The sequence below is a fragment of the Natrix helvetica genome (genome assembly GCF_964273705.1).
Source record: "Natrix helvetica genome assembly, chromosome: Z".
NCBI classification, from domain to species: domain Eukaryota; kingdom Metazoa; phylum Chordata; class Lepidosauria; order Squamata; family Natricidae; genus Natrix; species Natrix helvetica.
This window is the reverse complement of record NC_138554.1, coordinates 28770866-28797042: the sequence shown is the minus strand read 5'-3', so window position 1 is coordinate 28797042 and position 26177 is coordinate 28770866. Positions and strand designations below refer to the sequence as shown.

Here is a 26177-nt window from a genome sequence, read left to right as displayed (position 1 = left end):
GCTGACCTTTTTCTCTGATACTAACATAATTTGGGTTCCGCTAAATGTTTGTGTGGGACATCAAAAGTCTCTTGCATCCCTCAAGTAATCTGGAAGAAACCAAAGTGGGCGAACATATTTATGCAGCTGTGTAAAACAGGTGGTGGTTTGCTTACTTGTGGCTTGTAAATCAAGATGTGCATTTAAGTCACACGTTATGTGTGAGTGGAGACAGGTCGGGCTTAGCGAAATAATTAGGAGTAAGCAAACTATGGATTTACCTGGGGGGGGGGGTGAAATCTGTTTCCATGAAAAGCCATAGTTGGCTTAGCTGTGGTTTGTTGACTAAATTGCATTCATACAAATTCATGCCTAATTAAAGAATAAGACGTGTGCAATCTGTGGATTCAGGAGTAAAGTAGTATGATTCTAATAAAAGAGAAATATTTGTACCTCAGGGTTGATATGAGGGGTCCTTGGTGCTCCCTGAAGTTGCTTGCGTTTCATTACCCAAGCTAGGTAACATCAGTGCTAGTGACGCCACACTCCTTACTAGCACTGATGATGTTACCTAGTTTGGGTAATGAAACCTCTGCAAGAAAACAAGCAAGCTCAAAGAGCACCAAAGACCCCTCATAATATGATTCTTCTGCAAGCAGGCATGTTTGACCAATCTTGGCAATCCAGTTTCTGTTCTTGGGAATTTAAATCAATAGTAAGCAAAATAAAGTGTTTGGACATTAGGATGGTCTTGTGAAAGTCTCTGTGTTTGGGAGTACATAAAACACAGCTGCCATTGAGTAATATAATCCTAAAGTTGCAGACACAATAACTGGAGCATATTAAATTCCCTTGCATTTATTTCTGCTGTTATTTTCTGAACCTGTCTAAATCCTTCTTAGTGTGATGCTCTAAATTGTACACAATAATTCAGCATGCGATTTGGCCAACACAGAATGAAAGGGAACACTTCCTTCCTGTGATTTGAAAAGTATACAAATTGTGCTTGCCTTTTTTGCAGCCACATTGCAACATTCACTCATATATTGTATGCAATTATTTTATCTTTTCAAAATGCTTGCATGTTCTATTACCAAGACATCACCATGTCCTCCATCCTATACCTGTAGATTTGATTTATGATTTCTAAGGGAAGAAATGTGCATTTGATTCTGTTAAATATCATTACATTATCTTCAGGAAGAAAGTATTCAAGCAAGGAATATAATTATGTAATTATACAAAATACTAGATAATTGCAATAGAAAATACCTAACTTTGATGACTAAAAAGCAGAGGCTGACATCTTAATTAGATGCAATACTCTTAAATAATAAATTCTTCCTAGCCAAGTGCAAGGTAGAATGTAGGAAATGACTAAAGAGATTCAAATTAAGCACTCTCTGTTAATTGTGACTGTATACAGAACTCCTTCAAAGGTCATTATGAAAATATTAACAAATATCTATACCTAGTGAGACAGACTGAAGTCCTTGACTTACAACAGTTCATTTAGTGACTGTTTGACGTTACAACATCACTTTAAAAAGTGACTTATGACCATTTTTCACACTTATGACTGTTGCAATATCCTCACGGTCACATGATCAAAATTCAGATGCTTGGCAACTGACTCGTGTTTATGACTTGCAGTATTGTGGGATCATGTGATCCCCTTTTACGACCTTCTGACAAGCAAAGTCAATGTGGAATCCAGATTCACTTAACAACCGTGCTGCTACAGTGATTCACTTAACAATTGTGGCAAGAAACTGGCCGCAATTTCTTAACATAGGACAAAACTCACTTAACAAATGTCTCACTTAGCAACATAAATTTTGGGCTCAATTGTGGTTGTAAGTCAAGGACTATCTGTAATACTTATAAAAGGTAAAGGTTATGTCTGATTCTAGGGGCCAGTGCTCATCTCCCTTTCTTAGCCGAGCAAGCCATCATTGTCCAAAGATGCTTCTGTGGCAGTGGCGTAGCGTGGGGGGTGCAGGGGGCCCCGGCCGCATTGAAAGGAGGCACGCTGGTCATTCTGCATTGAAAGGGGGCACGCTGGTCTCTCTGCATTGAAAGGAGGCACGCTGGTCATTCTGCATTGAAAGGGGGCACGCTGGTCTCTCTGCATTGAAAGGGAGCATGCTGGTCTCTCTGCATTGAAAGGGGGCATGCTGGTCATTCCGCATTGAAAGGGGGCACGCTGGTCATTCTGCATTGAAAGGGGGCACGCTGGACACTTAGCAGGGCATAGGCAGGATCACTAAACTCAATAAAGTGTTTGAAAATAAACTTGTATTTAGATGCATTTTACTTTAATTACATCAGTATTTTCATAACAAACAATACATGTGCTTAGGGGTAAGGGTTTCTTTAACTAATCTAGTGGAAGAGACTCGAGTGCTAAAATCCACGGGTTAGGGGGCGCAAATTACTTGCCTTGCCCCGGGTGCTGATAACCCACGCTACGCCACTGGCCTTACGCAGAGTTTATTTGGCTTTTATACAGTTTTAACAAGCAAGGCAAAAGCAGGGGTAGCAACAGCATCTTATTGGTACATTTTACTTGTCAATGTCTAAGTCCATCCCAGCCAGAGTAGAGGCTTCACATATCTCCCTGGTAAGGCCTGTCTCTGCTAGGTGAGATCATAGGTTAAAAGGTAAAGGCCACTGAGATCATGGCAGCTTGCTGCGCTTGTTTTTATGTAATCTTTCCTCTCATTCCTACAGATCTGTAGTGGGAGGAAAGTTGTGGGAATGGAGTTTCTCTTATCTCTGTTGCAACATCACAATCTCTTGGAAATTGATTGGATCATCCCAGGCACATATGGATACTGAGGACAGAATTCCCCCAACCCCCAAGATGGGTGGGCAATTAATTTTCTCCAGGGGCTGCACAAGAAACTGGAACTGAAACAATATAATCTGATTTGAAATCCTCTAACTCCATCACCTTAACTCCTCAGGCTGCTTTAGGTGAGGGGTGAGTGCTGTCTAAAGATAAAAGGTTCCCCTTGCACATATGTGCTAGTCGTTCCTGACTCTAGGGAGCGGTGCTCATCTCTGTTTCAATGCCAAAGAGCCAGCTCTGTCCGAAGCTGTCTCCGTGGTCATGTGGCTGGCATGACTAAACACAGAAGGTGCACAGAACGCTGCTACCTTCCCACCAAAGGTGGTCCCTATTTTTCTACTTGCATTTTTACATGCTTTCGAACTGCTAGGTTGGCAGAAGCCGTGACAAGTAACAGAAGCTGATTCCGTTACATGGTGCTGGGGATTCAAACAGCCAAACCACCGACCTTTCTGACTGGCAAGCTTAGCATCTTAGCCATTGAGCCACCATGTCCCTATGAGTGCTGCATCGGTGCAGAAAAATGCTTTGTCTCCTTGCTCTCTTACAGCTGCCAGTCAATTGTAGGAACACACTGGCACAGAGCCACACTCAGTTTGGCTTCTTCTTCTTCTCCCTGTGATGCACTTATTTACATTTGATTTCTAATTTCTGATTTACCTCATGAGGGCCAGACAGAGACAACCAGAGTTGGATGTGTCCCAAGAGCCATAAAATACCCAGGTATGCCCCAATACATCATTCACATAGACACGTTGCAGAAAGCATGGAAAGCTTTATCTTGTGTTCAGAATTGGAACTTGATGTTCGAGTCCATCTTCTCCTTATGTGATGGTTTTACAATGGCCGCACATTGTTCCCTCTATTTATCCATTTAAGCTCATTAACGAGCTGGGATTCAGGAGCCTCTGAGGCCCTCAAAAGCATCAGTAGGATGATGTCCATCGCTAGCAAGAAATAAGTAATGAAACTCACGGTACCACAGTTATAATCCTTCATGTTTTTCCCATGTACTTGTATGCTCTTTATTAGCATAAATTCACAGAAAGAAAGACAGGATTGCTGCATTTTATCACTAAAGTTCTATAAATTCACCATTTTAATCTTTGGTGGAATCAAAAAAAGATTTAGAGTAGACTAATTCTCTTGCCTGGAATGAAAGCAGGAAGTTTAGGAGGAGGAGGAGGCTTGCAAGGAGGGATTCTCACCAAAAAGAATAATAAAACAAACGGAAGACTGTTTTAGAACTATAAAAAGCAGTGATATTTACTCTTTCCAGTCAAGATTTAGGATCTTTTAAATATGATTTTATTCTCTCAAGAGAGCTATGAATATGTTTTGATTAGCCTCCTTCAAACTATTTTCACAATATCAATAGCAGTCGTTTTGCAGATTAGTGAAAAAGAAATAATACAAATTCAGTACATATTTATTTTAATCTTGCTTTTATTATTTTATAATAATAACTCAGGGTGGCAAACATATCCATCAAATCCTTCTTCAATTTTCCCCACAAGAACAGCCCTGTGAGGTGAGTTGGACTGAGGTCACACAGCTGCCTTTCATAGCTAAGGCAGGACTGGAACTCACAGTCTCCTGGTTTCTAGCCTAGAACCTTAACCACTAGACCAAACTGGTTCTCCATTGTACTAATATGAAGAGGATTATCTAAACTAAACTGAACTGAACTGCACTAAACCTGCAAAGAAAAAGTGTTTCTGCAGGGAAACAAAGATGCTAACTTCACTTTGCTGATGTAACCATTAATGCTATATTTTCATCTCATTTAATTAATTAAAACATGATTATATATTTTATCTAGAACTTTATAACATTGAAACAATTCCTTCTTTTTTTTTTTGTCTTTTCAGTCCTTACTGTCTATTCTCTTTATTGAAAAGTCTTACTGAAAGAAACATCAGATTCTGAAATTTTGTGGAAAATCATGTCATATTCTTTTATGAGCATACTCATTACTATAGAAACTACTAATTCTGAACAGATTAACATACAGCACTGGACATCAATACTTATTTTTGCTTTGCTTTTCTATCCCAAATTTGTAATTTTATTATCATTTTTTAAGGTTGAGAGATTTCTATTTTCCTATCCTTGCATTATCCACTCTGGCCAGCAGGAGGTGCAGCATCTCCGTATAGTTGGTGTTCTGCATTTGTCAGATGGATCTGAATTATTTCTTCCAGTCATCATTGAGGTTTTAAAGGACACTTGCGGGATTATGAGAATAATATTGTCAAATCAGATAGAATCACAATCATGTGACTGCAGGAATGCTGTAAATGGCTACAATTTCAAGGGCTGGCTGCATGTCTCCTTTTTTAGTACCCTCGTAAGTTTGAGTTACTGAACAAGTGATTGCTAAGTGAGTGCTACCTTAATGGAGATAAACATGCATTTAATCTCTTCTTCTCAAATATGCATATTAAAGAGAGCACATTTTAAATTAATATGCACCTAGCATAGAGATCTGGAAATACATTTACAGGAATCATGCTGAATATATGAAGAAGAAGCAAGCTTTTGTGACTGAGGAAGCATACTTGGTGTGAATGGAAAACTGGAGAACAATGACAAAAAGACTAGATAAGAACTTTTGATGGCTTTTTTTTTTCTAAGTCAGTTTGGACAAAGCCTATTTTAGAGACTTGCAAAATATTTTGCATGAAATCTGCCTAAAATAACAAGAATCCTTGAACTTTCAGCACTGGAATTCACTGCATAAGGTTCAGAGACTACTAGCTGTGTAACCATAATTCCTGGCTTCTGATTTAGTAATTAGGGCAGGGATGGCAGACCTTTTAGGCACTGAGTGCCCAAACTGCGTGCACATGCATGCCCAAACTGAAAGGTACGCACATGAATGTGTGCACATGCAGATATGCACACATGCACAGCAGAGATCCGAAGACCAGCGGGGAGGAGGGCATCCCAACAATGGCAGCAAGAGGTAAGATCTTTTTCTTTTGTGAGCTTCTGTTTTGTCATTTGCAGGGAAACAGAAGCTCACGAAAGAAACGACTTGGCGATCTGACCTATGGGGCAATGGTGCACCTACCTACAGAGAGGGCTCTGTGGGCCACCTCTGGCACACATGCCATAGGTTCATCATCATGGAATTAGGAGAATGAGCTAGGTGTCCTCATCCTTCTTTCAATGTTCACATGTGCAAATGAACGTCTGCATAGGATATAACCTACATTTTATCAACTATTCGTTTATTTATTTTGTGTAAACAAAATGTCAGAGAAATCTATATATGCTATGCAGACAAGGCAATCCTGACATGGAGAATACTATTTCATTCTGTTCAGTACATACACACCTGTCCTTGGTGCACTGCAGAGTGCAAATTAGCTTTAAACCAATTAACTAGTGGCACTTGGGTTGCTGTCTCTTCTGGGCTCCTCATTCGGTCTTGCCTCATCTTGTTTGGTGATCCCTCCTATCCAACCATGTCCAGTGCTGGCTTCCCTCTTCACACACATGATCAGAGTTAAATTTTTCCCACCAAAGTAGGAAAATAGATAATCCAGATAGATTAGCATTTTCAGTTAGATCCAAAATTTAGCTCACCAATCTGAGTATGGATTTTTTTTTAACTTCAATCGACCTAAGATGGTAATTGTGAACTTGAAGTGGGGGTTTGGAAGAACCCGATCATACAAGGAGGATAAGAGGAGGAAGAAGGGGAAGGGATTAAATTGTTGACTTGTAACTTGATTAACACTTCCATTCCTCCCTTCCTCAGCCACTTCTCTATTGCTTCCACTTCTTTCCTCTTCCACAAAGGATCATCTGTTTGTGAACCCAAGAGAAACATCCATACCTATGACTCAGCTCCTTCTGAAGAAGCAGCCAAAGCTAGTCCAAGAATGCAATGAGTCACTTCAAGGTGGTGAGCCAATTTTGACAAGTTTCACCTCATTATTGAAATCCCAACTGCAAGATGAGGCTGAAGGTTTTCTGAAAAAACACATCCATCATTACCAAACCGTTTGCTTTAAAGCCATTTTGCTAAGCACTGGGAATTTACCACTGGGAATATGGGAGATGCAAGCACCTTTGCACTGTTGGAAAAAGAATGGGAGGCTACTGTGAGGAAGAACATTAGGAAACTCTCAGGCTCAGAAGGCTGAGAATGAGGTTAAAGAATATTGCAAGGTTGAGGGGGGGGGAGTCTTTTTCTCAGATACATCTTAAGGGTTGGAAAAATCTGAAGTCTATAACTTCTTCTGTTTTAGCGCTCTCTTTTTGGCCACAGATATCAACAGATAGGTTACACATGAATTTCTCTATCCTAAAAACTATGAAAAAAAGTCAATCCTGTATTATGGCACCATTAAGGAATAACAACAAAATGACATACTTACCAGCATCAATATTTTGATTTGCTGGTAATGATCAAAACTAGGGCAGCATGCTCTCTAGTGGTAAAGAAAGACATAATGCTTTCACTGTATTTCTCCCTCCTTAATGAATTGCCCATTCTTTTTCATTACATGTATCTTTGTCCTAACACCTATCCTAATGTAATAAGCAAAATGGAGGGAAGTGTGGAATGCCATCTTGCTCACATCCATTGTATTTCCACGAGAAATCCACTCTGGGATTGCTTTGGGTGCACAACTAAAGCAGTACGTAGTGGGCATAGCTGTCATATCTTAAATTACACCATAAGAAACTCCTTTATTCTTTGTGCAAAAGAGATGAAATATGAAATCAAGAAATCGGAAAGATTCTAAAAGTGTAGGATTTGTTTCTCCTAGCTCTCTCTCTGTATCTCTTTTCATCTTTTTTTTCAATAAAGTTCAAATGGCACTACTGATTTTTGACAGTTACCTAAAGATTCAGTCTTTCAGTTAGAGAATATGGGGTAAATTATGCAGTTCCCAACTCTGCTTGCAACATGGTGTGCTAAGAAATTTGTAGTGACTTAGGAAATCAAAACCTCTTATCTCGTCCTCGAGGAAGTTCACCTTTACATAGATTATATGTAGCTCAGGGTGGAATTGTGGACTTCTTTGTGCTTTCTGAGCTTGGTTGTTTGCTGCAGATTTTTCAATGTGCTATTGCTGATGATGTTATCTAGTTGAGTAATGAAACATCTGCAAGCAAATAATCAAGTTCAGAAAGTACTAAGGATTCTACAAGTCTTCTTTCCTTTATACTGTCAGTGAACTATTTCATTTGTCCCCCCCCCCCCAAAAAAAGAAGACATCTCTTTCTAAGTTTTCAAAATGCATCTGTTTTCTCCAATACATTCATTATCTTAATTTGCATGGTTGCTAATGACTTGTATAATGTTTCCAGAAATTAATTATTTTAACTTTTTGGCTTGGATTTTCTACATCTCCTTTTCAGATTACAGATCCAAACTTTCACTGTTGTAGGTCTAACCACCAATTTATCACTCTCTCCCACAACATGCTTTTGCAAGATCCAAACTGATTTCTTTGGAACATGCAAAAGAACATCAGGTTTTCTGGGATCTCTGCCCATTTCAGTACTGTAGCCTCAGGTGTCCTATAAACTTAATTGCTGAGAACAGAATCCAGATGTTGAGCAGGCTGTAGTCAAAACAAGTCTTTTGGCAAGATACCAGAGTAGGCTAGAAGGAGGATTTTCATCTTCAGATTTTTACTTTAGAACTTGGACCATGTCACTGTCCAGACAGATGCTGTAGAAACAGTTTAATGATTGGGTAGATGTATAGGGGTGGGATTTGGCCCAGAAAGGGTGGCCTTAAAAGCCTTTATATTATTAACAGTTCTACTGGTCTCTCAATTGTCCATATTTGGAACAAAGACTTTCTTTTTCTTTTCTTTTTTTAAAGCAGGATAATTGCTATCACCTTTGGGAACCTTTTCCCTGAACCTTACAATACTTGGTCCCATCTGCCAGAAACTTCCAATTGGATGTGTCTTCTCTGATTATTCTTAAATGTTTTCTCCATTTGGTCTTAAATCGTCTGGTACCTGTAGTTTTAAATATTACAAATCCTTTGTTGGATTTGTTATCAAGGACTGGGAAATGGCTAAAGCAGGAACATGGCTTAGATGAGCCATTCTTCCAGTTCTGCCAATACACTTTACCTCATTTTTATTAATTGAGGCAGGGAGATTAGCCTGGAACACTACTATAACCTCTATAACCTCCTCCATTTTTTCTTTCCTGCTGGGCTGCTGAAGAGCAGCGATCAGCTAGAAGAGATGGGGCTTATTTCTGGTATGTTCCCAATGCAATTTTTTATTTGGGACATTGAAATGGCAGGTAAGACCCATGGCCAGTGATATTGATGTTGGTGATACAAACCAACATCAGGTTTCCTGGAAGAGCGGGATGTTGGTGGCTACAATAACTGTGGTGATTAGTAGGATAGGGCACTGGTAATTATCTAGTTGTATTGGATCTCAGTAAAGCAAGGCCTGAGAAACGGGTATCTTTATTGAGAGTTGTGTTCTCTGAGGAATAATTTGGTGCAGGCTGCATGCTAAAGGTAGGAAAACAGAGTAATGAAATACATTAATAATTGGGAATTCAGTCTACATCAAGATCCAAGTGGCCTCTAGAGTAGAAGAATGGGAAAAGCCACTAGCTGCCTTGGATCTCAAACACGACGTATTTTCATCTCACTTCTCTTGAGGGAATAGTAGAAGCCTTTCCACTGGTACCAGTTAATGCCATTGGCATAAGACAGATGTGGTCCACCAAGGTAGAAGCCATTGAGGTTGGAAAAATGGCAGCTCTTGAACCACCAGGCACCTGATGACAGAGCTGCACAGTTCTGCACATAGAGATCTTGGTCACGGTCAAATGTGGAGAACTTCTGGCCACTGTGATAGGACAATGAATCACCTGGTGGGAACATCAAGCGAAATAATGGTAACAATGAGACTTCATGAGGCTGGTAAGAATAAGGAGTAGTGTCCTTGCTTGTATATTTGAAATTAGATCCATTGGAGCCTAAGTATAGGGATAGCTGGCACTGGAATGTTTTCATGCACATCTCATAACATGTTTCAAGATTGGAAGGAACATGCTGTAAAAATCTTTTAAATGACTTCTAATTTCCCCATAATATACTCTGATTCCATATACCAAGGTAAGTGTCCTTGCTAGATCCATTGGAGACTGAGTATATTGGTCAGTAAATCATCTGTCTTAGGAACAGAAATATTGCTGGCTGCTGTAAACATCTTAACAACTCACATGTGGGTTTATGTTAGTATTTGGACACCCCTGGCCCAGAAGCGTTTTGGAAATTATAGACCCAATATATCAGAAGGACAGCAAAGGATGACTGATCTATATACTAGACTGAGGACAAACATTATCTTAGTATTCATGATAATACACAGATCCAAATTGATCCTACCTAAATGCTTGATTACCAAGTTTGAAACAAGACTATGCTTTCCAACTTTTAAAAAAAGACAGCTGCAAATGTGTGGCAACTATCTTATTGTAAATAGGGTTTCCTGCCCTGATTTTGAGTCTCAGTCTTACTCTATTTGGTACTCATGGGATTGGGAACCTGAGCTCTCTTACCTGCCCCTCCATCAGTAAATCCAGATACATGGAGCGTGTAGCCATCCTCTTCTGCACTGATTGCATTTGGGGAAAGGGAGAAGTCAGCATATTTGGCAAAGGCGGTATTATTATCAAAGTCATCTAATTCCACACGTAGCTCATACTTCTGCTTCAGGGTGAGAAGGTGGATATTTTGCAGTCCTAGACCAGATGGGAATTATAAAATCATTTGTGGGCACATCGTTATGGTGCCTTGGGAAGAAGTCCAAAGCACCTCCATTTATTTTCCTACCCTTTGGGGATGACCCCCGTTCTCTTAACCAAAAAGTACTGGCCAGACAGAAAAGCAAGACAATTATTGGCCGAGCTTGCTGGCCTTGACTCATAAAAAACAGAGCAATTGCACTTCATGATGTAGTTTTCTGGCCCAGGTTTCGGCTGCTTAGGGGAGAAACCCAAACATTTTACATTCCAAACGTTTCTGGCAAAAGGAGATGTCTGGACCAAGAGATGCATAAAATTATGAGACTGGAGAGAAGCCAGTGAGGGAAAGGGTGGGAAAAATCAAGGGTTTTTGGCAGACGCTTCTCAGAAAGCAGGAAGAAAGGGAGAAAGAAAAGGAGGAGGAGGAGGAGGAGGAGGAGGAGGAGGAGGAGGAGGAGGAGGAATTTTCTTTATCCCTTCAAACTTACCCAGCCAATATTCGCCATCTGCTTTGCCAAAGCCAAACTTGTAGTCATTCCATCCCCGAAAGAAACTGATTGACCCATTGAAGCGTTTCTGGAAAACCTGCAAAGTATAAGAGTTTTGAGGAAAAACAATTGTTAAATTAACATCAATTTGTCAACAGTTATCCTGAAGCTGTATTTCTGTCAACACAATGAAAAGGAAGATTAGACATTATGCTAAAAATGGTTAATTGGATAAGCCAAAATAATTCATACACTGTGCTAAGCCTTACTCTTAACAGCCTGGGTTTAAGCATACACACAAATCCTCCTCCTCCTATTTTACATGTATATTTGTTTGTTTGATGTCTGGTCTTTATATTCCACTTTTTCATGCTGGACACCAGCTTCTACATTGGCTAACAAGACAAGGAAAAGTACAAGGAATTGGTTATATCTGTAGAAGATGGTGCTCTTTTGTGATTTTTGTGGCCTACATCAGAGGTGGGATCCTCCCAGTCCAGTCCAGTATGTTAGAAGAGGTAGTGAAAATCTGGTGTACTGGATGACCTGGCCACTCCCCCAAACCTCTTCTCCCATCAGAAGCTTTTTTAAAAAAGTTGTTTTTCCCTGCTGGTTCAGGCAAGGGGGAAAAAAGCTTTAAAAAGTAAGAGAGGAAGGAAGAGAGGGAGAAAGAAAGAGAAATAAAAAGGAAGAAATAAAGAAGAACACTCACTTTTCAGCCGGGAGATTCAGCAAAGGAGAAAAACAAATGCTATCACTTTAAATCGGAACTGAGCATGCCTGGCTGTGGAAGTCTGGGAGTTGAAGTCTACAAGTCTTAAAGCTGCAAACTTTGGAGACTCCTTTAAATTGAAAAGCTGCTCAGAAGGAGGTTTGCAAAGTGATATTCAGCAGTTTGTTTCTGGGTCAGCTGAACAACAAACTGGATATAGGGAAGGATTCTTATATGTTTCTGTGTGTTTGAAGTTTTGGGATTTATGCAATATGGGCTTTGTGTTTGAATGATTTCCTGTGAATGGAGCCAAACTTTCTGTAGGCTCATTATCTCAATCTGGCAGTAATGTGGAATGAGCTTCAGGTAGGTTTCTTTGTTAGCAGCTTGATTTTTCCTTTTCTGGGAGTAATACTTTATTTGGGGGGGGGTTGCTTCCCACAGAGGGAAGGGAGAAAGAAAGAAGAAAGAAAGAATGAAAGAAAGAAAGAAAGAAAGAAAGAAAGAAAGAAAGAAAGAAGAAAGAAAAAGAAAGAAAGAAAGAAAAAACCAGCATAGCAATTTAGGGCTAGAAGGCTACTTGGGGGTCATCTAGTCCAAACCTCTGCTACAGCAGGAAGCCTTACATTGTCTGGATTATTTTGGGCCTCTAACAGAAAGGAAAATTGCCAGAAAGGAGAAGGAATTTACTAGGACATGGCTGCCATGCAGTGAAAGGCAGAGATAGTCCTTGACTTATGCCTACAATTGAGGCCAAAATTTTGATTGGTAAGCAAGAGCATTGTTAAGTGAGCTTCACCACATTTTACCCAATCCATGACATCTCCTGATGAGTGGCATCAAGTTGGCGAAGCCCACCCAGTCATATGACCATCAAGCCATATCCACAAAATAGACCATGTCCACAGAATAGGTAGTAAAAAGTTTTGAAACCCATCCCTGGCCTACATCCATAAACAGGAAGACACTACACAAAATGTGTATTTCTGATTAATTCTAAATGTTCTGATGTTCAAATTAAGGAGTGAAAAGAATCACATGAGACACAGATACCTTGGCCCCATGAAAAAGAGTAATGGAGGACCTGGATTGGAAATATCCAGGATCATTGCACCATTTGACATTAGAGCTCAATGATTTTTTTTTGCCAATTCCTCTTCTAGTCCAATTTATTTGAGAAGGGTCTGTAGTGATAAAATGATACACCCTTCCATATTTGTTTTCTTGAACTCCCAGGGGGAAAAATGCTTGTAAGATAAATACTACAAGTTTTTTTAAAGCTTTATATAGAGCAATATCAGCACCATAAATGATACTGAAACTACAACTGTAGAACAGGCTGAAATCAAAGAAATCAAGGTTATGAGAACTTCCACCAAACTAGCACTGAACAGCCAGTACTAATATAATCCAGTCCTAGGATCTCTTGTGCTTCCATAGGATACACTTTCCCATCTTGGACCCATTCCAGGGATTTCATTACCGTCCACTTTCCATCATCAGTGGTCATGTCACAGTACACGGGGACAGGGACACTGGGTCCTGCTGGAAAAATAAGGTACACGCCATCTGTCTCTGAACCTTGATCGTATATGTCCTCACAGTCAAGTGGAAAGGAATCTTCTCCACAGGGTTGGGATTGCTGAGCTGTCCCAGTGGGAGGAAAAACATATTACTTTAAATTTAAATAACCCATCAAGCATATGACATTACTTTGGCTTCTGACTGATCATTTTGCTTTAAAGCAGAGAGTTAGTAGTCCAAGACAATAATTATAAATCTATTGCTGTTATTCTTTTTCAAATATATTACAAATAATTCTTTTGTTCAAGATTACCTTCTATTTGGGCAAATGTGACATTTCTGAGAATAGCTAAGAAATAAATACAAATATTACATTTTATTAATTTAATTTTTTCCCCTTCATTCATGTTAAAATTTATATATACATTTTAGTACACATTTGTCCAAATTTAGACACATTTTTTATATTCACCCAATGTAAACAGATGTTATAAATAATTTTTATTATTGATTTTTGGAGGGGATATTACTTTAATATTACTTTAATTTCAATGCAGTCTTTGCTGTCATTTAGAGTACATATATATTAATTCTGGAGATTTGGGGACAACTGTAAAATTTTGGAAATACTAACTTTTAATGTGCAATGCAGGTTTGTTACCCCAAAAATATATAATTAGATTGTTTTGTCATTCACAAACAATCTGAATGAATTTGTATGTGATCTGCTTGAGATTTGTTCAGGGGAGGTTAATGATTACTTTTAGATAGCTTGAACCTATAAAGGGATACTGGACAGTTTTCAAATGTATACTTATTTCTCTTTATTCCTCAATGAAACAGGTGTTTATAAGTTGTGGGGATTGCGCATATGTGCCTGTAACTAAAAGACACCAAGCATGAAAAGCTCTTAACAGTCATATAAGCAAGCATCTTCTAGCCAAGACATTAAGGAATTGTTTTAGTTATTATCTCTGTCAAAAGCCACTCTTGAGGGAGTGCAGGGATAGCAAGCGGTGATATATTGTAGTAACTGCCATTACCAAAAATTTTCTAGACATTCTTCCATAATAGGAAGCTATTTGTTCAGCCTTCCATTACAATTTAAACAATATATGTGGAGGAAAAAATACATCAGCTAACAGATAGAAAATGGTTAAAGAGACATCCAGTCTAGAACTAAGGAGAAATTTCCCGAAAATGAAAATAAATAATTGATGGAATGGCTTACCTCTGGAAGCCGTGGGTGCTTCATCACTAAAGATTTTCAAGAAGAGATTGGACAGTCATTTGTCCACAATGATACAGGGTTTCCTGCTTAAGCAGGGGGTAGGACTAGTCACTAGAAACTTCCAGGGTCCCTTTCAACCCCATTATTCTATGTTCTATGAAATATTCTACCTATTATAGTAGGATCATCTGACATTACTCGAGACTCACAAACATATAGTAATTTCATCCTCTAACAAATAACATTACTAATAGAATGGTTATTGGGAAAGAAGAAAACAGTGGACAGCAATATCTTAAAAGAGAAGGGTGGTCAGTCGTAAACTTGTAATATTTTGTTACAAAGGAAGAAGTGTGATAAAATGCCACTAAGGCTAGATGTTGTCAACTTCATTCAACTTCTATTGTTCTTCCAATGACGTATGTATGTATGTATGTATGTATGTATGTATGTATGTATGTATGTATGTATGTATTTGTGTTACAACCCCTGGTATGCCAGGTTCAAACCCCAGTAAGGGTATGGCTAGCTGATGAGAGCTAATTAGCTCGAAATAGATCTATACTAGTCTCCCTTTATTTATTTATCAGTACAAATACAACACACACACACACACACACACACACACACACATGTGCATATACATATATGTGCATATATATATATATATATATATATATATATATATATATATATATATATATATATATATATATATATATATAATATATATGTATGTATGTATGTGTGTGTATATATATGTGTGTGTGTGTGTGTGTTTGTGTTACAACCCCTGGTATGATGAGCTGATGAGAGCTAAACAGCTTGAAATGGATCCATACTAGTCTCCCTTTATTTTATCAGCACAAATACAACACACACACACACACACACACACACACACACACACACACACATATATATATATATATATATGATATATATTTAGGCATACCAGGGGTTGTAACACAAATACATTCACACACACACACACACACACACACACACACACACACACACACACAGAGAGAGAGAGAGAAAGTATGAGATAAGATACTTATTATCCCAACAGATTACTGATGTTGTGAGTTTGGATAATAATGACAGAGATTTTCAATGCATCTTCTGTAGTAAGAAACGGTGAGACCACAGCTCAAGGCTGACACTCTCTATTGTCAATGGTATGTGAGAATTATCTTAGGAGGCCATGTAAAAAAAGATTCTGTCTAGTGAATGGTCAGATAAGAGACAGCATAGCCTACAGCTCCATTATAGGAAGATTAAGAGGCTGAGGAGGGGTCCTTCCTAAATTATCGGGCTATAATGGACATGGCAAGAGAATTGTACTTTCAGATTTGTGTTAATATAGCTTTACACTAAAGTAGAATTATTATCCGGTCTTGTTCCTTTCTGGTCCACTTGGCAAGGTTGACCCCATTATATCAGGGATGGGATTTTTCCTTTCTTGCAGATTCATGTACCTGAGCAATCAGATCAACGTTTATGGTCCCTTCTTCATCTGAGATATGAAGGCACTAAACAGCAAGAAAGTTTTTTTTTCTATCGTAGGACTAGATGCTCCAGTGTCTTCTTCAAGCAGGTGTCTCCCTGACTCCATAATTAGTGCCCACTCAGCAGCCAGAAACAGGATCTTCTAAAGGACTTTCAGATTAATGCAAATACATATCTTAAATCTTTTCATTTTTTGCTTTTTTCCATAATCTTTTCTGAACCCAAGATAGATTTGTGTTTTTCTTTTGAAATAATTATTCAGTTGGTGAATTAACATTGTGCTGAACTACTGGTTAGGAATCTTTCAGATATAAAGATAGGATATTTATATTGTAACATATAAAGGATTAATATGGAAGTAAGAGAACAGGGCAATCACAGCTCAGTCAGTTAATATTTGTATTGCATGGCAGGAAAATCCTGTTGGAACACTTCAATATCCAGTTAATAGGCAGCATATGATCAGCAAAGTCTCCCCTTGGAAACCTGGAACACTGCTTTCAAAGTAGCCATTTCTGGGCTAGATGGACAACAGACCTGACACTTCTTGTGTACTTCAAGATTCTCTATACTGCATTGTAAAAATACAGAGACATCTCATCCAAGAAGCATTACTGTTGTATATATCCGTTGTGGTACTGTGGTTAGATTGCAATGTTGCAGGCTAATTCTGCTGACTATCAGCAATTCAATTCACACCAGCTGACTCAACCTTCCATCCTCCTGAGGTCAGTAAAATGAGGATCCAGATTGTTGGGGAAAATATGCTGACTCTGTAAACCATTTAGAGAGGGCTGTAAAGCACTATGCAGTGGAATATACAAAGTCTTAAGTGTTCTGGCTATTTTGGATATTCGAGAACACTGCCTTTAACTATGGTGAAATGATCTGATGATTAAAAAGGCAAAAGATGCTATAATGTAAGCCAGGCCGGGCAGGCTGCAAGCCACAAATGACCTCCTAACATGAGACTTTCTGGCTAACTGGAAGCAGTGTATTTTTCTATACAATTTGATTGCAAACAGCTGTTCAGAAGCTGAGAATATAATTTAAGTGCTTGTTTGTGTCTTTTGTGCTTGCTTGAACATGGACTATGTTTTGATGTTCTTCATTTATTGTTAAATGGCTTTCTGTTCGGCAACTTAATGCCAGATTTTTTTTTTTTAAAAAAAAGAATATGTATGCAAAGAGCAGCTCTGGCAACAAAGTTTCTCTGTCTAGAAATGTTTTAACAAATGGACTTGGCTGATCTCAGAAGCCATGTAGGGTCAGTCCTGATTAGTATTTGGATTCGGATGATTATGAAATGCCATGTCTGTTAGCTAGATTAAAAAATAAAAGAAACCACAAAAAAACCAGCAAACTTTCATAATCCTGCCAAAAGAGCTTCACAGTCAGAATCACCAAGAGTTAAGCTTGACTTGAGAGTTTCTTTACTTTTTAGCACAAATTATCTATTTAATAATAGAGGAATGTGCTTTATACTGAGTTGTGCCAATGACATTAATATACTTGAGACAGTGTAAATGGCCATAGTTCTAAGACTCGTAATTGAACCTATAATCTTTAGAAAACAAACTTGGTTGATGCAGAGCTGATATACAACCATAAGAGCTGTGTTGGCACAGTGGTTAGAATGTAGTACTGCAAGCAAGTTCTGCTAACTACCGGCTGCAGCAGTTTGGCAGTTCGAGTCTCACCGGCTCAACATTGACTCAACTTTCATCCTTCTGAGGTTGGTAAAATGAGGACCCAGATTGTTGGGGGCAATATGCTGACTCTGTTAAACTGCTTAGAGAGGGCACTAAAGCACTGTGTATATAAGTTAAGTACTATTGCTATTGGTAAAGGAATCTAAGCATTTTCTCGGGCAGTATAATGTCTGGGGGTTCCATGACAGACAATACATAAACTTAACATGCACTCCTAGATCAGTCACTAAATGGCAGGAAAGAGAAAAGTTTCTATATTGTTGGTGCTATCTAGGAATCATCAGTATTTTTTTCAACCCACATCCAATAATGAATGGAACAACTTCTACGGCCAACTCACTACAGCCAACTCACTGCGGGACAGCTCGCCATGGGATAACTGGTGGCAGGACAATTTAACAGTTCAATTTAATTATTTAAAATAAAAAAAATGATTTTAATTTTTATCATTCACATTTCATTCTATCCCTGCTTTTGCATCCTTTTTAATTATTCTATTCCACAATTTATTTGATATTAGTGTAACTCTTGTCCTGCAGTGAGTTTTCCCATGGTCATAGCAAGTTGGCCATGGCAAGTTGAATGTGGTGAGTGGGACGTGATGGTAAGTTGTACATGGTAAGTTGTACATGGTGAATTATCATAGATCCCATCCAATAACCCAAATACTGGTACAATTTGCTGGCAATATTGCACTCCCAGGGGAGCTCCCTAAGCTGCTGCCCTTTCTTCCTGACAGAAGCTTGTATATACAAAGCCCAAGCATTGGAGCACATGAAACCTTGAAGTCTTCAACTGATGAGTCAAATTGGAATGGAGAGCCAGTTTGGTATAGTGGTTAAAGCATCAGGATAGAATCCAGGAGACCATGAGTTCTAGTCTGCCTTAGGGACAAAGCCAGTAAGGTGACCTTGGGCAGGTCATTTTCTCTTAGGAAGTAGACAGTGAAAAACCATTTCTGAAAGCTTGCCAAGAGAACTGAAGGAACTTTCTGATCAGTCACTAATATAGATTGACGTGAAGACACAAAAAATAAATTAATGTATGGAGAGGCATTTGAGAGGCTTGTTTTGGAGTTTAGAGAATTCTACTTATGCCCCGAGTCATAACAAGCTCTGTATTGCCTATATTGACAAACAGATTTTCATGGTCTTAGATAAGAATTATTTCCTGTCCAACCTAAAGATGGCTAAAATTACTTTATTAAAAGATGATGTCACTGCCTTCTTTCAGGTGACGTAATATAGAATAAGCATGTAGAGGATGAGTATGTGCCATAAATCTGTCTCAAGACCCCTTACCTGAGTTGATGGCCTGTCCTTGCAATGTTGGCAGCTGAAGAAGTAAAAGGAGGAACAGAGAGATGGGCAAAAATGAGGAAGCCTGAGAAAGCTAAAAAAAAAAAAAGGCATGACTTGTCATCCATGATACATAGTGAGGAAAGAGGCACCTTATTATTAATAGTAATATAATTATCCTTATACTATAAAGATCTGCAAATAGAAGTAGAATGAATGTGGCAAAGGAAAGCAAAGGTATTACAGATAGAAAACTTGGATTCAATTCCAAAACAGCTGAAACATTACTTGAACACTATCAGCATTGACATAATCACCATCAGTCAATGGCAGAAGGCAGATTTACTTGGAGCAACTTACATATTGGAGACAGTACCTTCAGGTTCTTGGGAAGAACTTGATGGTTGGACAAAAATGCCAAACCTAGTCTAAACATGTTTGACTGTGTGACCAACCTAATTATAATATAGAGTATATACTGCCCAATTCCCAGCAACTCCTTCTGACACCGTCCTAATACATTTGGCATTGTCTACCAAGAAAAATAAAAATAGAAATCTGTCATGTGTGCTTAGTTTGCCTAGGGCTTATTTATGTCAAACCTTCCTTTTGGTCATTTTCACATTAAATATTACCATGGCAAAAGATAAAAATCAGGCTTTGCTGTCTCAAGTGAAAAATGTGAATGCACATTTTCTTGGGTTCAGAAACTTGTTGAGGGCCTTAAAAAGCTTCTTTGCTAATGATAATATGAACTCTAGCGCTCAAAGTTTCATAGCAATATATGGTAGGAAGAAAAAGAGAGAAATGGATTCACTGATTGAAAACAGAAAAAAAAAATTGTCAGAGATGGAAATACAGTATATCACAACATAAACCTGGTACTTGAAACTTGAAAAGTTGCCTACATATTTATTAGTCAAAGCAGCGCCTGTAGAAGGAGCAAAAGGAATCAGGTTGATGAAGGTGGCCTTGTCTTGGTGCAATACAAACCCTGTCCCTTTTGTAAATGTGTTGCAATCTTGGATGCCTGCTCCATAGGGAAAGATCTTACAGTATGGTGCTGGAATGCGGCTTTTGTCATTGTGAGGCAAGCAGCAAAAAACGTGGATGCTGGTGGAGAACATGATTTAGAGACATTAGCTCATGATAACTGGCCTAATGTTCAGGTCACAAGAAGCCCTAAATATTAAGATTCAGAAACTGGCAAATAGATAATTTTTCCATCTGATCCAACATTAATTAATATTTGTTAGTTCCCAAAGTGGGAGAATGAGTAGAACTCTAAAGTTAATCTACTATTATTCATTTTCTCCTTAACTTTGATCATCTATCAACAATCTGCATGGCAGACACAAGTTTAGGTAGAAACTTTTGTGTACTCTGTTGTTTTTCTTGGCCACAGAATTTTCTTTTGGCCTGTGGCCTAACATCGAGGGGGAAAATGCATCGCAGGAACATTTTGACCAGATTTGCCAATTCGTTGAATGTGTTCCTGTCCCAGTTACTTACTTTTGAAATAAAATGTTTATATAATCTGGTCTGCTGCTGTTGTTATTATTGTCTGTTTGGTTTTAAAGTTTGTGAATTTACAGCTAGATATCTGTCTATTTTTCTGGGAATATACACTGTTTTCTTACTGTATGAAGAACCAATGAGAAGAACCAAAGAGATTAAAATGAAAAATTACAGATTCTTAAACTGCATATATACTTTTATTTGAAGCTCTGATGTATAGTGGGCAGGTAGTCCTCAACTTACGACCACAATTGAATTCACAATTTTTGTTACTAAGTGAGAAATTTGTTTTGAGTTTTGCCCCCCCCCCTTTTGCCATATTTCTTAAGTGAATCACTGCAGTAGTTAAATTAGTAACAGTTGTTAGGTGAATCTGGTTTTCACATTGACTTTGCTTGTCATAAGGTTGCAAAAGGGGATCACGTGATCTTCAGACACTGCAACTGTCATAAATGTGAGTCAGTTGTCAAGCATCCAAATATAAATCATGTGACTCTGGGGATGCTGCAAGGGTCATAGGTGTGAAAAAGGTCATAAATCATTTTTTCAATCCCATTGTAACTTTGAATGGTCATTAAGTGAACTATTGTAAGTTGAGAACTGCCTGTAGAGCAGTGTTATTCAATCTTAGCAACTTGAAGATGTGTGGACTTCAATTCTCAGAATTCCCCAGCCAATTGAAGTCCCCACATCTTTACATTGCCATGGGTAGGAAACACTGCTACATAGCATTGCTCACTTTCATTAATGTACTTAAGGTTGCAGCCAAGCCCTTAAAGAAACTGGGTGGAAATCATAGCTCACCCCTAGAATACCTGCAGTAACATTTGCAAGCAAGCAAAGAGCAACCCATAGGAAACGTGTGAAGAAATCATCTCTGTTTCCACATCATCTCTCCCAGCTATCTCTCCAAGCACTTCATGTTTAGGGCATCACACGTCGAGTAGGAAACATAACAAGTAGGAAACCTTGAGTTTGATTCTGGCATGGATACAGAAAAGCTGCCTGCAATAAACAATATTCTACTTGAAACTAGGGTGATAGCCTCTATTCCTGATGAAAATATGCAGAGGCTCATGAAAAATATTGGCCAGTAAGCTTTCTTCATGCAATCAACGGACAATATTCTAGATAGTGCAGAAAACCAATACACACACACACACACACGTGTGTGTGTGTGTGTAAAAGATCTGGTTTTATTTTACTTTTGGCCCCCAAATAAGCACCAGGTCTTCTTTTTGGGTGCTGTCTTACCCGCCTACCTTAGGACCACTGCAGCCATGGCTACAGCACCTTGGCGCTGCCACCGCGAGCAGCAGGAGGCTATGTGGTGCATTGTGCCATTGCACAGGTGAGTGGTGGAACCGGCACAATGAGCCTTGTGGTGTCCTACCATGAATGGCAAAGCCTGCGCAGCAAGCCTTGTGGTGTTCTGCAATGAGTGATGTGACAAGTCTTGTGGTGTTCTGCAGCGAGCGGCAGCACTGGCTCGATGCACCGCATAGTGTCCAGCTGCAGAAGTCGAGCAACAGTGCGACAGGTGTCTGGGCATAGGAGCCCTGGCCGTGATGGTCCTAAGGTAAGCGGGCGTGGGGTGTGTGGGGCAGCTCCACCCCGCCCACCCCCACCCTAACTTGATTTTTACACCTGTGCCTTGCTCTACCTTGTACAACCAGATGGCGGGCGAAGCTTAACCAAGGCTTATTTTGGAGAATAGGGCTCATATTAGGTGTATGAAAATCGGGCTACATATATATGTATGTATATATGTATGTATGTATGTATGTATGTATATGTATATGTCAGTGATGGCGAACCTATGGCATGCGTGCCACAGCTGGCACGCGGAGTCATTTGTCAGGGCACGCGAGGCGCTGCCCTGTTAGCTGGCCAGCGCACATACGCACACTGGCCAGCTGGGATCACCCTTTTTTAAAGCCATTTTTCACCCTCCCCAGGCTCCAGAGGCTTTATAGGAGCCTGGGGAGGGCGAAAAGAGCCCCCTGCCCTCCCCGGAGGCCCTCCGGAGGCTTCATGAGCTTCCGCGAAGCCTCCGGAGCGTAAAAAACCGGCCCTATGGGTAAACCAGAAGTTTGGGAATGGACTTCCAGTTTGCTCGGAGGATCATTTTGAGAGCTCCGAGGGTGTCTGGGAGGCCTCTGGACGGTCCCTGAAGCCTTCGGAGTGCTCAAAACGACCCTCCGAGCAAACAGGAAGTGACTTCCGGTTTGCTCGGAGGGTTGTTTTGACTGCTCCGAAGGCTTCAGGGAAGCCTCTTGAAGGTCCCTGAAGCCTCCGGAGGGCGTCCAGGGGGGCGTGGGAGGCTGTTTTCGCCTTCCCCAGGCTCCTATAAAGAGCCTGGGGAGGGCGAAAAAAGCATGTAAAAATGGGGGAGGGGAGTGCCTGTAGTGCACACTTGAGCACTGGGGTGTCACACATCACATTATGGGTGTGGCACGCCCGCACACGACCCCCCTGCACTCCCCCCACTTATGGCACGCGAGCCAAAAAAGGTTCCCCATCGCTGGTATATGTGTGTGTGTGTGTGTGTGTGTGTGTGTGTGTATGTATGTATGTATGTATGTATGTATGTATGTATGTATGTATAAAACTGCTCAATTTTTGTAATGTAACAAAGTGTTTTCCTTCATATTCAAGACAGTGCAATTACAGGGGGCTAATTTATCTGAATCAGATATGCTCCTTGCTGATCTCTAGTACGTCTCTGTTCATGTACCTTTATGTAGATAGATAGATTATAAATAGATAGATAGAGAGGGAGCTATATAGTGGAGATAGATAGGTAGGTAGGTATGTATGTAGGTAGGTAGGTAGGTAGATGATGGATGGATGGATGGATGGATAGATAGATAGATAGATAGATAGATAGATAGATAGATAGATAGATAGATAGATGATAGATAGATATAGAAAGATATATAGATGTAGCTATCATACATATAGATAGAGATAGAGATATCCATACTGTAAGTTCGTACAATCATTTTGGCTCATCTTTATTTTTTAAATTAAGCTGCACCTTCTTGTTCTTCCCATTTCTTGTTGATCATTTTTCTCTGTGGAAATTAATATCCCCTTATCTCTTTTCATATGTAGGGAATTGGGCAGTTTTCCTCCCCTCCATTCCCTATTAGTTTTGCAAAGCATTTTGTATGAAATAGTTCACTTCATAGAATCATATTAGGTACTAATTAGATATCAATAAGGTTTACTCTGCTCAATTAGTCCTTGTAATTCCACTATCTTGGATATGAAATGGAAAACATTTCTCGCCTTTGTTACAGAACAAAAATAAACTAGATAAGCAGTTCAAGGTGTCTTTGTTTGGAAAGCAATCCTGTAATAGTATTACAGATAGAAAAAGTAAACATCCCTTTGTTTAAAGAATCAACTTCATGATAGGGAAAGCAAATGCCAGGATTTAAGAAGACAAGGAAAGCCATCCATACCAAAAGAAAAGTTTATTTCATTTAGCATTTTACTTCCCTACAATGGCCAAACAGAATTCTTCAAGAATCTTTTACTGAAATCTTTGGCACATCTACCATACATTGTATTGGGAGGATATCTTTATTGATGTGTTAATTTTATATCCTTCCACAATACAGGGCACCTCACAGAAGGCTTTTCCTCCATTTAATCCTTGCAGCTATAATTTGATGTGGTTAGGCTGGGCCCAGAGAAAGGGACTGCCCAGTGAGCTTTGATGGCTGAAGGTAAACATGAATCTCCCAAACCTTAATCTTAGCCAAGCTTCTTAACCACTCCACTTTGCTGGGTCTCAGTTTACCACATTCAGCTATCATACTTAAAAGTTACTGAAGCTGGCTTTCACCATTTGTTATAAGTGCAAATTCCATCCATCACATACAACATTGAAATAGAACATTACAAACATTAATTTGATTGAGAGAGACGAGAGAATGCAAAAGTCCAGCTGAAAAAAATAATCAAATGTTATTTCACAGCCTAATAAACCTTCCCTCCAAAAATATCTGTTGATCCAAACTTTCAGATTCTTCGTTGACTTACTGTACCTTCATGTTGTTCTGTGGTTCCTGAGCTGTCACTCCTGTTGCTCTCTGTATAGGACTTTCTGTTTTCTTTTGAAGCTGCCTCCTTCAGTCTCCTTTGCAGGCCTTTAGCTATACACCTCCCACCCACACTGCTGCCTGCCCACTAACATACCCCAAGCCAAGGGAAAGACATGATGTGTAAATCCTGGATTTATAGCCCAAAGAGAAATCTCTGGATTGGGAGGGGAAGCGGAGAGCAAGAATGTGCTACAGAAAACCAAGGCAGGAAATGAAAAATTGGAGAGAAGAGGGGAAACACAGAACAAGCCAAGAGCTAGATGTTTTCCAGGGCTCTTGGCATGAACATAATGCTGTTATATGCCCTTCTCACGTATGTGCAAGTAGGCTCCCCCAAATCTTTCTCTGTCTCTGTGTTTGTGTGATCACATTGGAAAATGTGTTACATTTTAACTATAGTTGGGAGAAAATATTATTCAGAGCCAGAACATTTGGGTGTATTCTGTGAAGTTCCAAAGAGGGACTTCCAGTGAAATAAAAAAATGATGGTCTTGAAATTAGGATTCTTGTCTACTGTGGAAGAAGGGTGTGATCTAGTAATGGATTAAAACCTGGGGTTCTTGCCCACAGACACATTAAATGGAGCTAGTAGAAAACTATATCAGCATAAAATGTGTTGCTCCCACTGGTTATTCACAATCTCATAGATACACAATGATAGCAAATGTTGCTTCCTTATTTTCAGAGTCCAATGGATTCACCGGGTTTTGATTTCTTCAGCTCTCAGCAAATGTTATTAGTAGAAAAACACCCATCAATCAATCTCTCTATATAGGCTGAGACAAGTGAAGGGATTTAATTTTAACAGATGTCTATAGCAGTAGCTTTAGTTTTTTGTCAAAAACTGCACTGGATTTCCACAAGAAATAAGTCACAAGGCTTGTTATAGCATCCCTCTAGAAGAGAGGCACCACAAACTCACATCGAAAAATGAAACCATTGGTTATCAATTAATGTCAGAAAAATTGCTAAACTTGTTGTTATATTGTGAAGAAGCAGAGAATCACATTTCCCTCACCTTCCTCCCTCCCTCCCTCCCTCCCTTTCCCCTCTGTCTGTCTTGCTTCACTACTGCAGGTCATTAACTCTCAAAACTCATTCAGATCTCCAACCCAGAGTTTGTCTGGAAACATCAGCCATGTAGCAGGGTGGAGTTGAGATTGAGAAGTAAAAGAAGAGCCTTGGGAAACATTGCCATGGGATTGGAAGAAAAGGAGTGATCTCACACCAACCGAATGTGATCGCAAACCAGTATAACGTAATCCAGACTGTCCCCACCTATAAAACTAATCCAAGCGCACCCCTAAGAGAATGGTAGTGCATGCTGCTTTTGCATACTGTGAAGTCAATCAGGATACAGATACAAACACTAATGCTGGTACAATTAACTGATGACTTAAAAGCTGCCTCATCTGTGGAGTGTCATAACAAGGATTTTAATGTGTGTATCAGATTAAGAGAGCAAATAATGAAGAAACT

At 39.4% G+C, this 26177-nt stretch overlaps 1 protein-coding gene across 1 annotated transcript; it reads right to left on the bottom strand.

Moving 5' to 3' along the window:
• Positions 1–9282: 9282 nt before the first annotated feature.
• MFAP4 (microfibril associated protein 4) lies at positions 9283–24864 on the bottom strand. The gene is made up of 6 exons (XM_081970810.1): positions 24642–24864; positions 19069–19159; positions 13272–13435; positions 11077–11173; positions 10403–10585; positions 9283–9709 (listed from the first exon to the last, which is right to left on the bottom strand). Exons 1-6 carry the CDS (start codon positions 24645–24647, stop codon positions 9462–9464), a joined length of 789 nt encoding a protein of 262 aa, XP_081826936.1. The 5' UTR covers positions 24648–24864; the 3' UTR covers positions 9283–9461.
• Between the last annotated feature and the right edge of the window lie 1313 nt (positions 24865–26177).

Coding starts and splice junctions, on each gene's coding strand:
- MFAP4 (XM_081970810.1), bottom strand. Junction 13,436..19,068: donor AGGACAGGCCATCAACTCAG/GTAAGGGGTCTT, acceptor CCACTGGGACAG/CTCAGCAATCCCAACCCTGT. Junction 9,710..10,402: donor ATTTACTGATGGAGGGGCAG/GTAAGAGAGCTC, acceptor TGTTCCCACCAG/GTGATTCATTGTCCTATCAC.